The 19,534-nt window shown below is 52.4% G+C and overlaps 1 protein-coding gene across 9 annotated transcripts in view; it reads right to left on the reverse strand.

Moving 5' to 3' along the window:
- Nucleotides 1-281: 281 nt before the first annotated feature.
- ERN1 (endoplasmic reticulum to nucleus signaling 1) overlaps nt 282-19,534 on the reverse strand; it is an 82,736-nt gene continuing 63,483 nt past the window's right edge. For 7 of the 9 annotated variants that reach the window (XM_045888650.3, XM_064582731.1, XM_064582732.1 and 4 more), the window contains 11 exons: nt 19,317-19,508; nt 17,147-17,411; nt 16,301-16,391; nt 15,830-16,019; nt 14,944-15,043; nt 14,457-14,656; nt 13,853-14,000; nt 12,501-12,628; nt 9,906-10,029; nt 9,404-9,471; nt 4,262-8,863 (listed from right to left, as the gene is read on the reverse strand). In XM_045888650.3, the coding sequence (XP_045744606.1) occupies nt 8,651-8,863; nt 9,404-9,471; nt 9,906-10,029; nt 12,501-12,628; nt 13,853-14,000; nt 14,457-14,656; nt 14,944-15,043; nt 15,830-16,019; nt 16,301-16,391; nt 17,147-17,411; nt 19,317-19,508 (1,719 nt within the window). In that variant the 3' untranslated portion in view covers nt 4,262-8,650. Of the gene's footprint in view, nt 1,740-4,261; nt 8,973-9,403; nt 9,472-9,905; nt 10,030-12,500; nt 12,629-13,852; nt 14,001-14,456; nt 14,657-14,943; nt 15,044-15,829; nt 16,020-16,300; nt 16,392-17,146; nt 17,412-19,316; nt 19,509-19,534 lie in introns of those variants that run through there. The other 2 variants (XR_010408549.1, XM_045888653.3) reach the window with 2 other exon arrangements.

The raw sequence follows: 19,534 nt of genomic DNA on the forward strand, positions 1-19,534 counted from the left end.
AAGACCCACATGCAGACATGTCTTTGGGAACAAGCAATAATGAGATTCCTCCCCAAAGTTTCCATGGAACACACTCTCCCAGGGGCTGAGGGTGGGTGCTGAGGGTCTCTGACTGAGGGCTTGACCGCATTCCTTCAGGAAGCCAGTAGCTGAGGAAACCAGATGATGAGCTCTTGCTCTCACCCACCCTCCCAAGGAATGAGATGACCAGCTATTTCTCAGCCCTGGGGACTGGCTTGTGGAAACCAGGATTTTTTTAAAGTATGTACAATATCATTGGATTTAAAAACTGGTATCCATTTATTTGTAATAGGTGAGAGACACACCAAAGCGTTAACGGTACTTATCTTGTGAACTTCCTTTCTCTGATAAGCACTATGGCCTAGATCGATGGTTCTCACACTTTGGGTTGTGCCAGAATCACCTGGGAATCAAAGAATGCAGAGACCCAGGCTTGCTGAAGCAGGATAGGACTGGGGCCTGGGCAAGTTTCCCGTTTCCCACACCATGATGCTGATACGATCAAAGTTCGAAAACCACTGACCTAGCTAAAAATTCTAAGACCTACAAACAATGACACTGGGTTTTGTCATCCTGGTTACAGCAAATCCTATCTAAGAGGGCTTCCTTTTCAATCAACAAGTTCTCCACTCTCTGTCTGCCCCCCACTCCCTGTGACGGCCACCCAGCCGCTGAGGGTGTCAAAACATGGCTCCCATGTTGGAAGGGAAAGCCATATTTGCTCAGTAATAGCTGTGGTTGACTGTCCTTATCTCTGTCTCCTTCCTCTGCAGCACAAGAGCAAGAAGGGGGGCTTCTGAGCCGCCCAGAATGGAGGTCAGACCCTCAGCTCCATGCTTCGTGGGGCCTAATGTAAATTATCCACCTTCTGCCCCTTAGTCCCCATTTTGTTTCTCCCCTAAAATTGTTCTGGGGAGAGTGGGTGCCAATGAGAGGAACTCTCCTTCCCACCTTCACCTCCTCTGGTCCCCACCAACTGTATGTCCCAAGCCCTGGGAGAGACCACCGTGAGCCCAGCAAGCCCTGTGGGGCCAAGGGAAGGCAGTGTGTGTGTATGTGTGTGTGGGGGGGGGTGTTATTGCCCTGCCCCTCCCCCTTTCCCTGCTGGGTTCAGCCACTTCTCATCAGGGTTTGCCGTGAGAACCGCTAACCACCAAAACATCAGGTGACCACAGGTAACCATAGAAGCCAAATGGGGCATTCAGTGACGAGGGGAGGTGGGTGGACAAAAGACAGAGCAGCAGGCAGAGAATCCATCTCCTTTGCCCCCTCAGATTGTTGACAGCACAAACTTTTTAGCTGGCTAAATTCACCAGTGGCCCAGCACTGTCCTTCACCTTTCAGGGCATGTGTGGCAGTCTTTTTCCGGGATATTTTCTACCTAAACGGTTAGTCAAGATGGGCTCAGCTGGGCTGCGGTGTTGAACCCAGACATCTCAGTGGCTTAACACAAGGGTTGGTTTGTTTCTTTATTTTACTGATGAGAAGTCTGTTCTGAATCAGGTGACTTTTCAGGGCAGCTTGCCTTCTGTGTGGTGTTTGCATGATCCAGGTGGCTTCCATTGTGTGTCATCTCCAGCTGTGGCCTCCACGATGGCCGGTCACCGCGTCAGAGGAAGAGAGAGCTGGAGGTACCGATTACCTCCCCTCCTGCCTGTTGGCCAGAGTTAGTCACGTGCCCCAACCTAACTTCCGGCGAGGCTGGGAATGCTGTCTTCCTAGGAATCCAGAAAGAGGAAAATAAGATTTGATGAAAACATTCTCTCTGCCACTCTGAACATCCTTTAAAAAAAAAAGAATTAAAGGCAATAATTCAAGATATCCTATTAGTATATGGTGGGTTTTGTTTTTTTTTTAAGTAGGCTCCACACTCAATGTGGGGCTTGAACTCATGACCCTGAGATTGAGTCACACACTCCACCGACTGATCCAGCCAGGCGCCCTTCCTATTGGTATATGAAAAGCCTCTGAATGGTGTTGCGCTCAATAGGAAGTCTGTCTTTAGTCCATCATTTCCCAAGTTTATTTGGTCATCGAGTGCTTTTTCCTAAGTGCAGTATTCCTTGGAACTGTTATTCTGAGGTGAACACTTGTCCCAAATGAGTCAACTGTGGCTTATATAACCACTTAGAGCATCTGTGTCTGGAATAGCGGACGCCCCAGGCAGAATCTCAGAGAACACCAGCCCAGCCCCCTCCAATCATCAACAGCTCCTTCGAGGTGCCCCCCCGCCCCCAGCTTCCTGTGATTCACACCCAGCCAGGCAGCCTTTTCCAGGAACTCACTGCGGTGAGGGGCAGGCCTCAGCCACAGATGCTTATTTGAAAGGGCCCTGAGTGCAACCTCCGACCCAAGGAAGAATTTCTTCCTGATCTGCTCGGGATGCAGGATGGCGCCGGTCCCCTCTGCTGGATTCCTCCAGAGACCCAGCTCTCCCTCCCTTGCCCAGCCTCCTCTGGCACTGTCGGGCAGCTCAGGCTCCCGCCTGGACCCTGCTCCCCACTAGGCTAGCTGAAACCCTCCGGCGCAAGGGGGCAAAGCCAGACCCTCGTCATGTGACAGATGGCTGAGGCCCCAACAGCTCTGCTTTCAAGTGTCTGGCAGTTCCCAAGCCCCTCACGGCCCTGCCCTCCGCCCCCGACCCCATTGTAATGTCAAAGGGCTTCCGATCATCCTTTGGGTTTGGGCTCGGCATTCCAGCTTCTTGTTAACCTTCTGGAATTTTGACTGGGTCATGAATCACGTTCGTGATTAGTCACCCTTTCCAGGTTTGTGTCGCCGGCAGGCAAACCCAATGAGCACACTTCTGTGGCTTCATCCAAATCGCTGAGCAGGCGTAGGTGAACCTGCGGAGGCAAAGGTTGGGGGGGGGCAGGGAAGAACACCTACTGGGCTCACCTGCCAACCCTCTCAGAGGCCAAGTTCACTCAGCTACTGTCCTGCCGGCCCAGCCTCTCCTGTTTCTCCTGGAAATCGCACCCTCTACCCCCTGCCATCTTTTATTATGGTTTCCCAGGGGCTGCCATCTTCTTACCAGCCCTGCTCCCTCTGCCCCCAGCTAAGTGGCCCAGATGCGAGATCATCTCCCGATCGTTGGCCTTGGCGAAGGGTCCAGTCAGTGTCTCGCTAAAACGAAAGATGTTGTATGTTTTTGATCTGAAGGGAAATGCTGGTCTGCAGGGGGAGAGAAATGAGGTCAGGCACAGCGCCTGGCCCAGTGGGAAGGGCAGACAGGTGGGGCTGTTAGTTGGCTCTTTTCATGAGCTCTTGTAGCTCAGGCATGCGCCCAGCACAAATGACAGATGGGACAAATAAGAGAAAGAGTACCAGTCGGTGCCTTTGCTGTCTCTATTCTCAGAGGCAGCTAAGGGTGCTACCAGAGGCCCCCCTCCCTGGCCTGGGCCAATTCCAAACGTGGCCCCTGCTCCGGCCTCGCAGCTCTCTGGGGACTCCAAGTGCTATTTCTGCTGCTCCATCGAGTGGCAGGAGGCAGCGAGCGGGCATCAACAGCATCCTGCAGCTCCCTTGGGTTTGGGTGTGTCCGTGATCCAGAGCTTCAGAGGCTGTGTCCGTGGTTGTCAGGCATGCTCCTGGGGCCTTGCCGAGCCCGAGGGATGGGACGGTGGCGGGCAGAGCAGAAGGAGCCAGTCCTGGGGCTTTGTGAGTGGTCCCTTCCTATGATCCAAGAGAGAGGAACCTCCTCTGCTTTTTCACCAGATGGAAAGGAAGAAGCACACTGGCAGGATTCTAAATTCCAACCAGACTGGCCGCTGGCTCATTCCTTGGCATGTGGGTAGATGGAGTATGTGCCCCTGACACACTCAGGTCACTGCTTTCCCGGCACTGCGCCGGCCGAGTTACTGAAGTGGTTTTAACCTCTTCATGGGCTTCTTGGTCCCGGGTCCTCCCCACTGTACACCCCCACCCCCAAACTCTGCTGGAGTCTCATTCTCACCATGGGGCATTTCGGTCCCAACCTGGCCAGCTTCCTGGAATTCAGCCCAAACCAATACTTTTGGGGACTCCCTGCAGGGTTTTAAAGAACCTTTCCCCGTAGTCACCAAGGAGGACGTTCCAGCCCCCTGGACCGTGCCTCGGACACCGGCGGGCAACTGCACCCCTTTCGCCCCCCGAGTCAGCTGCTCACCCTCACCATCCAGACCCCTACAGCCAGGAAAAGGTCCAGGAATGACCCCAGGCCTGAGAGTGGGGGTCAAGTTTTTAAGAAGACGAAGCCGACTTCCAGGTCTAAAACTACCTTTATTTGTGGTTGCGCTGCGTAAGACGCCTTTATCAATCAGCAGAATTATAAAACTGTACAGGAGGTACAAAAATAGGCTGTTTAACTTAGATAATTACCCTCACATCAAGCTTTAAAAATACACATAAAAATTGTACAATCTGGCAGTTTATAAAATATAAAGCTAAAAAGAGGATTGTAGGTTCACAGAGAGGATTCTATCACATAATTAACACATACCCATTAAACAACTGTCTACAGAGAAGACACAATGGCACAGAATTTTTTTAAAAAAATCACTCAAAAAAGAAAATTTTTACCCTGACCAAATTTCTCACCCTTTAATGATAAAACTACTGTGAGGCGTCCATCCCATGGAAGGATACAGTATAACTTTTCTTTTTCCAGTTTTAGAATGGTCAGGGGTGTGTTGTCCAAAACAAATCTGATGTGCTTTAAAAGCAAGTGCAATTATAGCTGGATATACGTCAGAGTAAAAATTAAATAAATATAAATAGGTTAAATAAATAGGTCATGGCAAAAAGAACACTACGTAAGGTTTGCATTTGAGAATGCCGCATGGTTGACTGGTAATGCTCTCTAGGTAAGTGGGGATGCCCCCGTCACAGCTTTTGGGATACTGAAAAGGAACACTGTACCCGCCAAACACAGGGTGAGGCGAGTGGGGTGGGGACTTTGGCCGGAAGTGGAGGTTAAGGCTGCCCCAGGGGGAGGCTCATTGCAGATGCGCTCTTTGTGGTTGCCCAATGAATACAGAAAGGATTCACGCGCAGATACAAAAAACTGAAACCAGGGTTACTCGTGGGGGAAATCACTGTTTCATCAAGAAAACAAAGTGCAGGATGAGGAGACACTTTGGTTTAAAAGATCATAGTCCAACCTTGGAAGGTGGCATTTTGGCTCATCTGTATGGGACACCCAGTGACTTTCTTCCAGGAAAGGCCAATGCCAGGCCACACTCAGCTGCAAGGACAACTCCAGGATGGTGAAGGAATCAGCAAGGAAGAGACACTGGGATATGTGAAGAAAAGGGAGTTCAGACACTAGAAGAGCAGAAAATGTAGAGAGGCTCTGTACACGTGTGCTGTGTGCTCTTCCAGGGCTCGTGGCACAGAAGGCAGCAGAAGGTGCACCAGCCTACCTTCTGCGAGGACCTCCAGGCTGCGGGCCCAATACACAGAGCGGGAAGGCGAAAGCAGACTCAGGAAACCCAAACCTGGCCAGAGCCCAACTTCTGAAGAGACAGCGGCCAAGAAGAGAAAGGTCTACAACCCAGAGGCCCCCCACATCTGCGAGAGGTCCGATCAGCAGCCACCGCATCTTTCACTGTGGTGTCAAAGAAGTGCAATGGTAAACAAACCACATTCACACAAAACCTTGCCCGGAGTTGATTCTGATCAAGGCCTTTCTTCTAGAGTTGGTAGAAAGAAAATACTTTGTGGGGCCCACTAACCTGTGGATCTTCTAATCCGTGTAATGGGTCAGAGTGAGGTCTCACTGGAAAGAGCCTAGGACGGCTATGGCACGGAGAGGGTGGGGTGAGGGAGAGCCCCTCTGCACCCAGGGTTTTAGATCCGCCACTAGATGATTTAGTGACTTACCACAGACACCGATGATCCCCAAAGTGCAAGTGCTCTGATGCCTAGTGACACGGGAGCTCTCGACAAACTGCAGTTAAGAAGACTCAAGAAGCAACCGGAGAAATTCTGGCAGGCATGCCAAAGACAGATTCAACACAGGATTTAATGAGAGTGTCCCTGGGATTCCCAACAGATACGACTAAATTCTGTCGTGACAATGAAGATCGTGTACTTCTAAAAAGTTAAACAGCCTTCCAGGAATCGTGCTAAAGATCAAATAGCTCCGCTGTGACAGGATGCACAAGGCCGCAGAGCCCTGTTCTAGCAAAGGACAGACACCTTCTCATGGTGCAGAGCACAACAGGAAACCAGGATTCTAGAGACGAGAGAGATGTGGCGGAGAATGCCCGAGCAGTTTGCATGACCAGGGTCCACATGAGACCTCTTCAAGCCACCCGAGGGGCCGAGGAGTGACCAGGTTCCTAAAAGTGACGGAGAGAAGGCTGACGGAGGACGGCTTTTCCTGGAGCCCTGATCTTTACGGTTTGTTGTGTCTCTCCCTCTACGCTCTCACAAAAGCAGAGGTTTTGCCTATCTTGTTCACCTCTGCGTCCCCAGCCCCCGGGATCCGGCCTGGCTCACCCCGCGAGTACCCAGAATCCAACACATCGAATACATGAATTTGAGAAGATGGGTGGGTAGAAATGAAGAGGAGAAGCAGAAAAGGCATGTGAAAAACAGCTGTCCTGGAGACAAGCTGGGCCTGAACAGCGAGAGGACACAAACCCTGGGCAGCCAGAAGTGACTGGCTACTCCCCCAACGACACCGTTCGGCCACGAGACAGAAGCAGCACAGAGGGCCGACAGCCTGCCCGTCACTTGTGGGACCTTCTCCACCTGACTGCCTGGTGGGGGGGGATCGCCACTCAGGCCCGGCCGCAAAGTGACCGCAGGGCCACAGGGACAACGGCGTGGATGCAGCAGAGCAGGGAGAGGGCAGGCATCTGGCCGGGTTCCTGAAAAACGGGCGGTATGGCAGAAGACTCACCACAAGGCCAGCCCAGAACACCGGGGTTCCCAGGTCTAGATGAGGTAACCGGTGAGGGTGGAGGATAACGCAGATGGAAGATAATGTGAATTTAAGGAAAAAAGTGACTCCGGGCATTATGAAAGGAAGGGAACTGAATTCTACGAAGACAGAAGGAGAGCTTTTGAGGAGTGGCCCTCAGTCCAATCCACCATCAGGAAGCATTTCACAGAAGAAACAGTGAGTTCTCGGTCCGTCAGTAACATCCTTACTCCCGAGTGGAGTCTCCGAGCTCCCCAGCACTGAATGAAGTGCAGGGACCCACTCACCCGGCTGAACAAAGGACACGGGGAACACCTCCACACTGTACCCTGCTCACATTTAACCGCTAAGGCTCTCGGTAGAGGAAAAGACAGGAATTTCTGACTGAAACTAAAGTTAAAAACTACACTAATTTTAGCAAAAAAAGATATTGACATAATTTAGGGACTATTACTTTGAAGTTGTTTAATGGATGTATATAGCCTTGCTACACTGTTTTACTCTTCAGCAGCAGAGCATGTTCTGAACGTGAATGCTCTCTCTGGAGGGGATGGAGACTTTTGGTACCCACAAAATAAAAAGTGAATTATATATCTTGCATTTATCTTCTTCACAAGGAAGCTTCAAGTTCAGCTTACTTATGCTAACATAGCATTCTACAGTATGATCAAAATATAAAGTTATTAAAATCTGCCAAGAGAAACATAAAAGCCTGCCCACGAAGCCCGTGGTGACCCTGGCCTCTTCTCCCGACCCCCTGGCCCGTCCTGCTGGCTCCAGGGACGGAGGAGCCACATTGCCCACCTGCTGGCCCAGGACTCCCCCACGGTGGCCGTGAGTGTCCCATCTGGCCTGCTCCCCTCTGGTCCCAAAGGCCTGTTCCTGCCTGGGTGTTGCTCTTCTTGATGGGGAACTTATCACCTCTTGCCCCCAAATGCTCCTAAACATCCCCCAAATCCACCAGAGGCCACTGATGCACTGGGCTACCGTGGACTCAGGACAGAGCGTCCTCTTCGTTTCTAAGAGATCTGCAGACACGGCCTCATCTTCCAGTGTGCGGTGCTCACCTGTCCCAACACTGCGCCTCACACTCAAGACTCTCGCTGCCCCCAAAGACCACTGATCAGAGTGAGCTGGGAAACTCTGGGTGCGTCCGTGATGAGTGAGGCATCTCCGATCCCCAGGAACGACACGCTCTGAACGACTTCCTCCTCCGTAACACCCCTCACCTCTGGAGCCCCACTTCGAGCAGAAGCTGTGCTTAGTGCCTCTTAGCCTCGCTGGCCAGGGAGAGAGATGCTCCTGGTCCCACACGCAGGCAAAACGTGGGATTCCCTCCTCTCTCTTCCTTACAGGCCCACGGGCTGACATCAAACAGGAAGTTTAAAAAAGAAAGTGTAGGTCTGAAGCAAGTGCATCCAGGAGAAGGTGGAGGATGCTTCTGTCGCTGCCTCTGAGGATGGGCCCTCCTTGGCAGAGGACCCCCGACTGCAGAACTTTCGTGGTCAGCATCTTCCCAGCTCCCTACAGGTCAGAACGGGTCATGGTTCCCGCTTCCTGGGGTCGGCATCATCTCCTGCTGGCTGCACTGTGGACAGCTCAAGGCACTTGGTTTGGGAGCCTGGTCTCCTTGCCCAGCTGGGAGGCGTCAGGCTCGGGCTTGTAGAGACCAGGCCCACAGTCACAGCTGCGGCCACCAGAACGGAGGACCACCCTGGCTCAAAGGGTGTCTGGAGTCAATGGAGGCCGGGGCCCTGGGGGCTCGTGGAAGTAGTAGGGCTGGAAGAGCCGCTCGTGGCCGCACGGCTCCATGGCCCGGTAGGTGTGGGAGAGGAGGTGGGGGAAGCGGGACGTGAAGTAGCGCACGAAGTCGTCAGGGAGGGAGCCTAGCGTCTCCCGCACCTCCACGGGGAGCTCCCGGTAGTGGTGCTTCTGCAAACAGGCGGACACACAGACACAGGGGTTAGCAGCTGGAAAGCCCAGGAAGCACGGGTGAAAGATCCTCTCGCTAGTCAAGGAAGATAGAACGTCAGTTGGTTCTCTGTCAAAGAGAAAAGACTCAGATACTCAATGGTCCATCCACCTACCTTCCCTGCTTCCCCTCGTTCAGGAGGGTGCCTCAGAGCCGAGTCAGGCCAGGGCTGGGGAGGCAGGCAGGAGCTGCCCTACCGGAGTGGCCCACTGGCCAGGCCTGTGTGGGAAGGTCCCCATTAAGGGAGTCTATACCGTGCTGTCTCAGACAGGAACAGGGCACACACAAGTCAGCAGAGACCACAGATGACACCAGACAGCCCGCTTCCCAGAGCGGAACTCCTCATCTCAACATCCCGGAAGAGAAAACCCATCTAAGGGAACAAGTTGGCCCTGCAAGTTCAGAATTCTAGTACGAATGGAAGGACCCACAGAGAACAGAAAGGAGAAAGGTGGCTGTAACCCCCGTCACCAGGACCACTGGGGGTTCACGCCCCTTACCTTGTTTCTCATGGCTCGGAGGAGGTCTCGAACGGAGCCACCTTTATAGGTTCTGAATTTCCGCAGATCTAGGGAAAAAACAAGGAATGCAATGTAACAAACCCATTTCTAAAGGAGAAAATTCCTGGGGCTCCTGGGGACAAGCGATCAGACTGAAACACAAGAGAACTCCACCACGCTCGGGGTTAAAGGAGTGTGTCCCCCAGAGCGAGCCTGACCGAGGGCAGCGCTATGAATGCCACCTCTGGGTCGCACCCACAAGCACAAACAACCATTAAGAGCACAGCACCCGGCACTAACCTGTCATTCAAAGAGACAAAAATGAAACCCACATCAGCGTAACGACCCCCAGAGGACACACCGACAACAGCCTCAACCCCGAGAGGAGGATCTGGAGCCCAGACCGCCTGGAGCTGCCAGTTCCATGTTCGCTTCTTAGAAACGGCTACTGCTCTTGAAACGTTTCCGCCAACATGCACGGCTGGGGCGTCGGCGTGGTCACCTGTCTGCAGGGGGACGGTGATGTTTTCCCTCCAGTCCATCTTCACCACAGCTCTCCCGCCTCGCTCCAGCTGCTTCACTATCGGGCCGTCCAGGGACTCCTTTTCTATTCGGTCACTCACGTCCTGTGAGGGTGACAAGGGCAGCAGATGATGGTCAGGGTGTGGAGAATCGGAAGCTGGAGGAGCGACACACACACACAAGTCACAGATTGGTCGCTGCCACCTGAGCCTCGGGCCTCAAGACTGACAGGAAGTGTTGTGCCTCGGTCCCTCCCGATCCGTCACCCTCTCCCCTGCAAGCAGCCCCGTCTCACTGGGGAGAGACCCATACAGACCACCTCCGTGACAGGGGGAGGTGTCACACCTCTCCACGAACCCTAATGCCGCACCCACGTCTCACCCCTGCGCACGCACACCGCATCTCACACGGAGCCGTAGTGCAATCAACGTTCATCAATGAACAACAAAAGCTCAATTTTGATTTGCATCTTGGGCTTTTCTGTCAACGCAGGGAAACAGGACATGCTCAGATCCACAGCTGGTCAGCACTCCCCATACAAACAGTTAGAAAAGATGGATGAAGCGCTCTTTGAGAGGCAGAAAGTTGCTGACAAGCGTGTGGGCTCCGGAGGCCCTGCCCTAGCCTCACGCCCTGCCCCGTGTCTGAGGGCCCAGCCCGAGCCGAGCGCGAGCTCCAGCAGCTGAGGAAACGGAGCGAGGAGCCCCACACAGACTCACTGGCCATAGGCTTTTCTTTCTTTGATGAAGATGAAGCCAGACTGGCTGACTCTCAGACTTACAGTGGCTAGAGGAAAGCCCTGGACACCCTGTAGACACACACTTCTGCCGCAGAGCCGGGGCGGCAAGTTGATACAACGCGAGGCAGGTGTGTTCACATGAGAGGGGGCTTGGAAAAATGAAGAGTTTAAATCCTAACCCACAGTGGGCTGGAGGTCCCTTTGTGTGAGCTTTATTCTTGTTCTACATCTTGTCATCATCAAAGGAACCTGGCGACTTTCCAGACGTCCCTTGAGGATACCTGACCTCCGAACTGTAATGTTATGACCCGTGGAACACAGTGAACAATCCTAATGTTGTCCGTGGAAAGTGGCACGAAACCCTCGCCTTCCCAATCCATCCAAATACTTAGTAAGCACCTGCCACATGCCAGGCAGCGACGAACCAGAAGTCAACCACCACTGCCCTCAAGGAGCTTAAATATTGGGGGCTAAGGCTCTAGTCAGATTCCAGGACAGGGCAATGGTCACTCCGAAACCCAAGCTTCACTCTGACCCAGCCCCAGGAGGAAAAGCACTGAGCCCGTGTGCTTGCTTTCCAGAGCTGGTGTGCTGGGTACGATGTGTTTGGATGAGCTGTGCTGAACTGACACCAGGGAAGACTCTGAGAAACACGTTCCCTTTCTACAAAAGCCACCGGGCGGGCAATACCACAAAGCCTTAAGACAGCCAAACCACCGGGCACCTGGGTGGCTCAGTCGGTTAAGCGACTGCCTTCGGCTCAGGTCATGATCCCAGGGTCCTGGGATTGAGCCCCACATCGGGCTCCCTGCTCTGCGGGGAGCCTGCTTCTCCCTCTCCCACTCCCCCTGCTTGTGTTCCCTCTCTCGCTGTGTCTCTCTCTGTCAAATAAATAAATAAAATCTTAAAAAAAAAAAAAGACAGCCAAACCACCGACAGAGCTCATCTCTACTGATCCTATTAATTTCACGTCTCAGAATCCAACGTAAGCGAAAAGAGATCTGGGCAAAGATTAGGTAAAAGAGGATAGAAAGAATCCAATGTAAGTAAATGTTTAGATTTAGGAGACTTGAATGAAATTATATAATGCCTAAGATTTGCTTCACAGTAATCTGGGGTGGAGATTCGAGGAGGGAGTAGAGGTTCAGTTATTAATTGCTGGAGCTGGAGAATGGATAAAGGGGAGTTCATGGTATTCCCTCTACTTTTGTGTATATTTGAAAGTTCCCGTAACATAAGGTTTTTAAATTATGGCACATCCATAGGATGGAGTACTAGAGTCATTAAAATTTTAGGATTTTAACATGGAAAAAGAGTATGTTAAAACACTACATTTACTACTGCAAATACTACTAATGCTATTATTAATACTGAACGAAATGCTGTATAAAAATATTAGGTACTGAGAAAAAAAAAGGATATAAAATTGTATATACAGTTTGACCCTAATCACACTTTTAGCTATATGAAGAAAATACGTTAAAATGTCAACCATGGTTATCTCTTGGTTATGGGATTAGGAGTCATTTGTTTCATTGTCTTTTGCTCTGTTTTTTAAAATCTGGGAGAAGTTAAATGAAGGTTTTTGATTAAAAAAATACCCCAAACGCGGGGCGCCTGGGTGGCTCAGTCGGTTAAGCGGCTGCCTTCGGCTTGGGTCGTGATCCCAGAGTCCTGGGATTGAGCCCCACATCGGGCTCCCTGCTCAGTGGAGAGCCGGCTTCCCCCTCTCCCTGCCTCTCTGCCTACTTGTGCTTTCTCTCTCTGTCAAATAAATAAATAAAATCTTAAAAAAAAAAAAAAAATACCCCAAACGCAAAAACCCAAGAGACCGACCTGAAAGAACTGGAGCTGCTTTTCCAGGCTCCAGAAGAATGGATGTTTCAGCACGTGCTTCGCGGATGGGCGTTTCTGAGGATCCATCGCAATCATCTTCTCTATTAATTCCCGGGCAATGACATCTTCTACAAAGGAGGAAAACAAGCAAGTAACTCATTATCACCGGCCCATGGTCACCGTGAAATACCTGAAACTTAACAGCATGCGTGCCTTTTGATTCAAGATTCTACCGACAGGAGCTCACTGCAGTAATGGAATTAAGAACATGCACAAATGTCAGCTGATGTCTGGGAAAAGGAGTAATTGGAGATACCCACTAGCGGAGGCTCCGGTAACGCTGCCTCCAGGTCCTGGGCTGTGCTCTTAAAATGATGCCCTGTGGAGCACCAGTCAACATGGAGAGGGATTCAATGGCATGTACGATTTACTCTCCATGTTTTACAAAAGGACACACACCTGTCTAATTAGAAGACTGGAATAAGATATACAAAGGTATTAATAGCAGGAATTCATCACGGTGTAAAGGCGTTGTGGGTCTTTATGCTAACCTATTGTTTCTACAGGGAATAAGGAAAATTAATCCATGACCAAAACAGTAAGTTAGTTTTAATTTTTTTTTTTTTTAAGATTTTGACTGAGAGAGTGCACACACATGCGAGCAGGGGAGGGTCAGAGGGAGATGGAAAGAGTCCCAAGCAGACTCCGTGCTGAGTGCAGAGCCCAATGTGGGGCTCGATCTCACGATCCTGAGATCATGACCTGAGCCGAAATCAAGAGTCAGACGGTTAACCGACTGAACCACCCAGGTGCCCCAGTTTTAATTTTTTTAAAAGGTGGCACTGGGTGTCATGGGTCAATTATAACACAGGAAACCCTGAAGTCAGAAAGAAAAACTTGTTGCCCCTGCACCCGGAGAGCAAGACCCAGCCTGTCTGTTCCCAGCCCAGACCACACCCACTGACCACTGGCCTGCACACAAGAGTTTACAGAGCATGGACTATCTGTTTTCCTGAATGTCGGTGCAGGAAGGGACCTTAGGTTACATAACCCCTCACAAGTCACAAGCAGGAAAATAGAGGTCCCCAAAGGGGGCCTTGCCCAAGTCACAGAGGTCATTGGGTGACCTGAAGGAACCTCAGAGCTGCCTGGCTTTAGGCGGAGGTGCTCTAAAGACAACCTACCCAACCTTCTACCAGCTTCGGAATGAGTCATCAATTCACGGAGGCCCACAGGGCAAGCAGTTGGAAAGAAGGGCCTCTGGGGGCACAGAGCTGGCACCCTTCCAGGCCAAGGGTCCACCTGGGCAGCTAGGGTGGCTCTCGACCTCTCCCACCCTGTGGCCCGCTCACCGTGCTTCTCAGGGTGCAAGCAGTCGAGGCTGTAGGCACCCAGGAGGATGTTGGCCTGCCGCTGCAGGGACTTGCCAAAAGGGTGGCTGCCCTCCGAGATCACGTAGTAAAAGACACAGCCTGCAGAGAAGATGTCCACTGTGTAGGTCTGAAAAGAGAGGCAGGGTGTGAGAGGCCTTCTGGAGAATTCTCATCCTCAGACTCAGCAGCAGTGAGGACCGGAGTGTTGCTGCCACTTCTCCCACCTTGAAGGGGTCCCGGGAGACTCATCTAGCATGTTGGCAGTGCCCAGAGGTGCGCCGGCCCCCTGCAAGGCCTGCAGGCGTGTTGGCGTTCACAGCGGGGAATGTGGGCTCTAGAGCCGATGGGCTGGGGCTGGAAGTGACTGGAAAAGTTGGGGGGGTGCGGATAGTAATTGCCCACATACATCCCTTTCATTCGTCTGAGCAGGAGACCATATGGAAAGTGCCAGCAGCATGCTGTTCACACAGAAGCTCTTTGACAAAGAAATGTCATTCTTCATGTGCCACAGCCCCCAAGTCTTGAATTCAGAGGCGGTCACTCCTGAAGAGGCAAGAGGCTGAGAGCTGTGCCCAGTGCTCACCGGGTTGTCCTTGCAGTCTTCGCTCAACATCTCTGGAGCGATCCAGCCTTCCGTGCCCGGCACTCCTGAGCGGCGGCTGAAACTGTGCCGGCCAACCGCCAGCTTCTTGCACAGACCGAAGTCCGAGATCATGGCCTTGGTCCTGCCATGTGCGTTGGGCATGGAGAGGAGAATGTTGTGGGGCTTCAGGTCTCTGTGAACTAATAGAACGCTCCAGATCAGTCCCATATTTACCATGAGTAGTGTCAGGGAGTGCACTTTCTCTGACTCCCAGCAGGCCTGCTGCCACCTCTACGGGTTCTGGTCTGTGACTACGAAAGGTTCCTCCTCAAATTCTTATTGTCAAAAGGCCACCTAAAAACCCCACGTGCAAGCCAGCGATGAAGCACAGATTCTCAGCGGAGGGATGGACCACGCCAGCAGTCGGCCACCCTCCCCAACCTCCCTCCTCAGCTGGGGTGCGGCCTGGGAAAGGGAAGCTTCTCACCAATGTTGAGGGAGTGCAGGTGGGCCAGGCCCGAGGTGGTCTGCTGCAGCAAGGTGATGGGCTCCAGGCCGAGGTGGGCAAAGTCCTTCTGCTCCACGTACTGTAAGAGACACCATGGCCAGGTCATGCACAAAGCCCCTCTGCAGAGAGGGGCACCTCTGCACAGCACGCTCTTTCTTTCTTTCAAGTGATTCAATTTTATTTAGAAAAGTCCCGCCTGCAGCTTTTTGCTTTAACATTTGGGATTAGGTCAGCTCCTTTTCTTTGCTCCTATTTTAAGAAAGAAATGGGAAGTTTTACTGACAATGTTCTCTGCCCAAATCCACATTTGCCAACAGACTTTCTCCTGAAGCCATAGGCTCACTTAAACAACCAGAAGTTCTGACGGACTAGTGTACAGTGATAAAGGTAAGAGGGCAAGGAACTCAAGATCATGGCCTCATATAGGTAAACCTGCAAGTGCAGCCAGCTAATACCAAGATAGGTTCACAGTCAGCCTGGAGACTGAGCAAAAGGAGATCGATGGAGGATCTCAAAGGCCTGACTCCTCAACCAGCATCCTCCAAGCCCACACCAGCCCTGACCAGTGGTGAGAACAACTGTGGGGTTTCCTGGAGGCACAGGGAGACAGACACCAACTGCACCCAAAGACTGCCCCACCCAAATGAAGCTGAGGTGCTCTCCGTTTGGATTGTTTGTGGTTAAATGGGCGTGTGCCCCTGTCAAACGCACCAAACTGGTCACTGAAATGAGTAGGCTGTGTTATAACTTCAATAAAGTAAATATAGAGAAATAAAAGAAAAAGAAATTGCAGTCCCTCGAGCCACCGCCGCCGGGAGGAGGAAGGCTGCAGCGGCCCCAGCAAGGCTGCCCCCAGGACCCCCACCTCCTGCAGGGTGGCTGCACACAGCTCGATGGCAATGTACTGGAACTGCCGGTCCCTCTCTGTGCAGAAGTAACGGATCACGTTGGGGTGCTCATCTGATTCTCGAAGCAGCTGAACTTCGCGGTCCGCAAAACTGAAACACTCGGGGAGGATCCTCTTGACGGCCACATCGCGGTTGTCAAACATGCCCCTGAGGACAAGGATCAGGGGCTGGGTTGGGGGGGGGCAAGACAGGCTGTGGACACGAGAGACCCACGGACCCACCGTGCTCCTTGTCCCGTGAGCCAGCAGCCGCCTCGTGACCCTCACAGCCCTGACCAACTGTTGCTTCCTCCCCGGAGGTGAACTCCTGCGTCTTGGCATCACGCCACCGCTGTGACCCCGCTGCACCCCTGGAGCCTGGCCTGCCACCCGCAAGCTGACAGGTACTGGGACAGGTGGCGAAGTCACAGAGCTCCCGGGGCCACTCACCGGTACACAATCGTGCCCTCAGCTCCGTGACCCAGCACGTCCTTGGGACAGAATGAAATCTTCCCAACTATCACCATGCTGGTTTCCTCATCTGGGACAAAACAGGAAGAAGTGGTTTTAAACAAACATAATCTAAAACACCTTGAGGCCGGAATGGTGCGAGCTTCCTGAGCTCAGATTCAGGGACGGGACCTCTCAGGCTGTATGTTCCCAGCCCTGCGGTAGGCGAGAGCCGGCGGGGTCCACGCCTCCCTGACGCCCAGGACCACGGCCTCCCCTGCCTCCCGCCCTCCATTCCTGCCTCCGCATTACTGTCAGGAGACAGGGGTTTGCCACAGATGCACCTACGATTTGCGCCTGAAGCCTTCAGGGAGCAGCAGTGGATGTGCAAATGAGGCCAGGAGCGGCCTCCAGCTTGAGACTGGGGCTCAGGTCTCTTGCACGAGCTCAGCATCCACCCCCTCAGAATATTGCCCTGATGGCCGGTCTGAGCCAACCCCCCAGTGGAATGGGGGTCAACAATGGCACTGTCACACGGGGACCCTGGCTGGCCTCAAGAACGCTCTCAAGCCAGACACCCAGTGGCCCTCTGGCCAGCAGCAACTGCCAGCCCTTATGGAGCAAGATGGAGGGAGGGCAAGGTGGTCCCCCAAAGGGCCCCTGAGGGCGAAAGGCCCTGGGATGGCGTGGAAGCCCGGCCGCCAGAGTGACAGGGAATGAGGTGAGAACACGGTGAACCCTTAGAAACGGCACTCCATAATCCCATGCAGACTCCCCAGGAGGACTTGGTACTTTATGGTTCTCAGGTTGTGTTCAAAAGAAAGAGAAGACAGCAACTCGCTTTACCCTCATCGTCCTGCTCCAGGGAGGGGCTGGTGCCAGCCTTGGAGGCTGAGCCAGTGGAGTGCAGCGAGTGGTTGGAGGCTCTGGGGGACGTGCTGGGGCTGCTGGTGCCCGAGCTCTCGGAGTACAGGCCGGACGAGTCCAAGAGCTCAGCATCTTGAGCCATGTCTCCAGGTGGATGGAAGGGCAGCTGCTGTTGTAGGAGCTGGATTTTCTCTAGTTCCTTCTGGAACTGCTGGTGCTGGAGCTGCTGCTGCTGATGCATGCTCTGGGAAGAGAGAGACACGTCCAAACAAGTGCAGCCCGCTCCCCCAGGGACACAGGCAGGCCAGCAGGGAGAGGCTCCCTGTGGCAGAAGAAGCCCGTACCCTTTACAGAACCCCACAGGGCGGGCCGAGACCAGTGAGAAGGCACAGGAGGCAGGATGGGTTCTTGCCAGTTAGGATTTCCCAGGAGAGCCCAGTCCCCCTGCTGGAGGGGCCTGGCAGGGACAAGAGGGAGGACTCTGCTGTAGATGGAGGCTGGGCCAGATGAAGGCGGTGGCGGTGGGGCAGGGGGGGGGGTCCATTCAATTCTAAAATTTTGGGACTTCTATGAAAGTCTGGGAGTTGTTACAAACAAGGAACCAAACAGAGCATGGTGGATACAGGAAGACCTGGGCTTGCTGTCTACCGCCGTCGTGTACTCCAGAGAGGCTGGCACATAGATGGTCACCAATCCAGACAGGCAGAGGAAGCAGCTGGGGCTCACAGCCTCACAGCCAGGATGTGGCTGAAACACGTGGCCTGGCCAAGTCTTTTTTTTTTTTTTTAAAGATTTTATTTATTTGAGAGAGCGAGAATGAGAAAGAGTACATGAGAGGGGGGAGGGTCAGAGGGAGAAGGAGGCTCCTCGCTGAGCAGGGAGCCCGATGTGGGACTCGATCCCGGGACTCCAGGATCATGACCTGAGCCGAAGGCAGTTGCTTAACCAACTGAGCCACCCAGGCGCCCGTGGCCTGGCCAAGTCTTACTCCCCCCATTCCACCACGCTGCCTTCCCCACCTCCCTTACTCCTCTCATCTATTCTGGAAAATTCGTTCTGTCATAATTTGAAGTAGCAATGATCCGTGATTATCACTGCCTGTGTGTGGGAAGGGCACTGAAGGGACGGCTGCGTAGCCAACCCCCGCTGGGAGTTTTCTGGCTCTCGTGTACACCCCCGCCCCCTCTTTCTCTGAACTTGGGTTCAAATCCTGGAAATGCCCCCTACCAGCTGAGTAACCTTGGGAAAGTTATTTAACTTCCCCAGAGCTTAGCTTCTTCATTTGTGGGTAGGGCAGTGATAATGACTTCATAGAACTGTGTGAGGTAAAATATAAAACAATGCAAGTGAACCCATTTGCACAAATGGAAGAGTTAGTCATTCACATTCCTATAGGGGACATGAGCTTCCCAGACACTAGTATTCTAAGGTGATGACACTTCAGTGCTCTGAGCAACCTGATGAAAGAATATTCTAGAATGTTTTATCCAATTGACAACCTATTCAACTACATAATCTTAGCTGACTTATTTCCAATAGAAAGTGGAAGGAATGCCGCCTTTTTCACTCTAGCTGGCATCTCTCACAAGGCAGTTTGTAAGGGAGGAAAGTTAAGTGGATTTTCATCTATCATGCCTATTCTTAAAAAGGAAAATATAGTTGACTATTCGAAATGACCTGCAAAAGCAAGGTTTACAAATCAGCTTTTACAATCAGTTAACTCTAAGACATAGGTTAAAAAAAAACAACTGGAGCGCCTGGGTGGCTCCGTTGGTTAGGCGACTACCTTCAGCTCAGGTCATGATCCTGGAGTCCCAGGATCGAGTCCCGCATCAGGCTCCCTGCTCGGCAGGGAATCTGTTCTCCCTCTGACCCTCCTCCCTCTCATGCTCTCTGTCTCTCATTTTCTCTCTCTCTCAAATAAATAAAATCTTTAAAAAAAAAAAAAAATTGTCCTTTCCTAAGAAACTAGTGTCTTTTTAACTACAATGTTTCTGAAGATAAGCAAATACTAACTTTGAAATGTGAAAGGAAACGTATCTGCTTATCTGCCGTGTGCGTTGCTGTGCATGGAGCTCACAGACACCAGATGACCAGCAAGGAAGTTCAGAAACACCCGGGAGGGCAAAGGGAAGGGGCAGAGCTTTACCAAGGGGTAGGTGATGATGAAGGCCACCCAGCCGATGAGCAGGAAGGTGCTCAGGATGATGGTGGCAATATCCTTGAGCATGGAGTCCACGGGGGCCTCGGGCTTGGCAGGGGCATGCTCGTATTTCTCTTCCACATCCTGTGAAACGGTTGTAGGCGCATTTTCTGAAGTCTGGTCAACCAGGTTGATAACCTTGTATGGGACAGAGTGACTACGTC

The sequence above is a fragment of the Mirounga angustirostris genome, unplaced genomic scaffold, assembly GCF_029215605.1.
Source record: "Mirounga angustirostris isolate CCGP_5_RB_7025 unplaced genomic scaffold, mMirAng1.0.hap1 SCAF_17, whole genome shotgun sequence".
Taxonomy (NCBI): Eukaryota; Metazoa; Chordata; class Mammalia; order Carnivora; family Phocidae; genus Mirounga; species Mirounga angustirostris.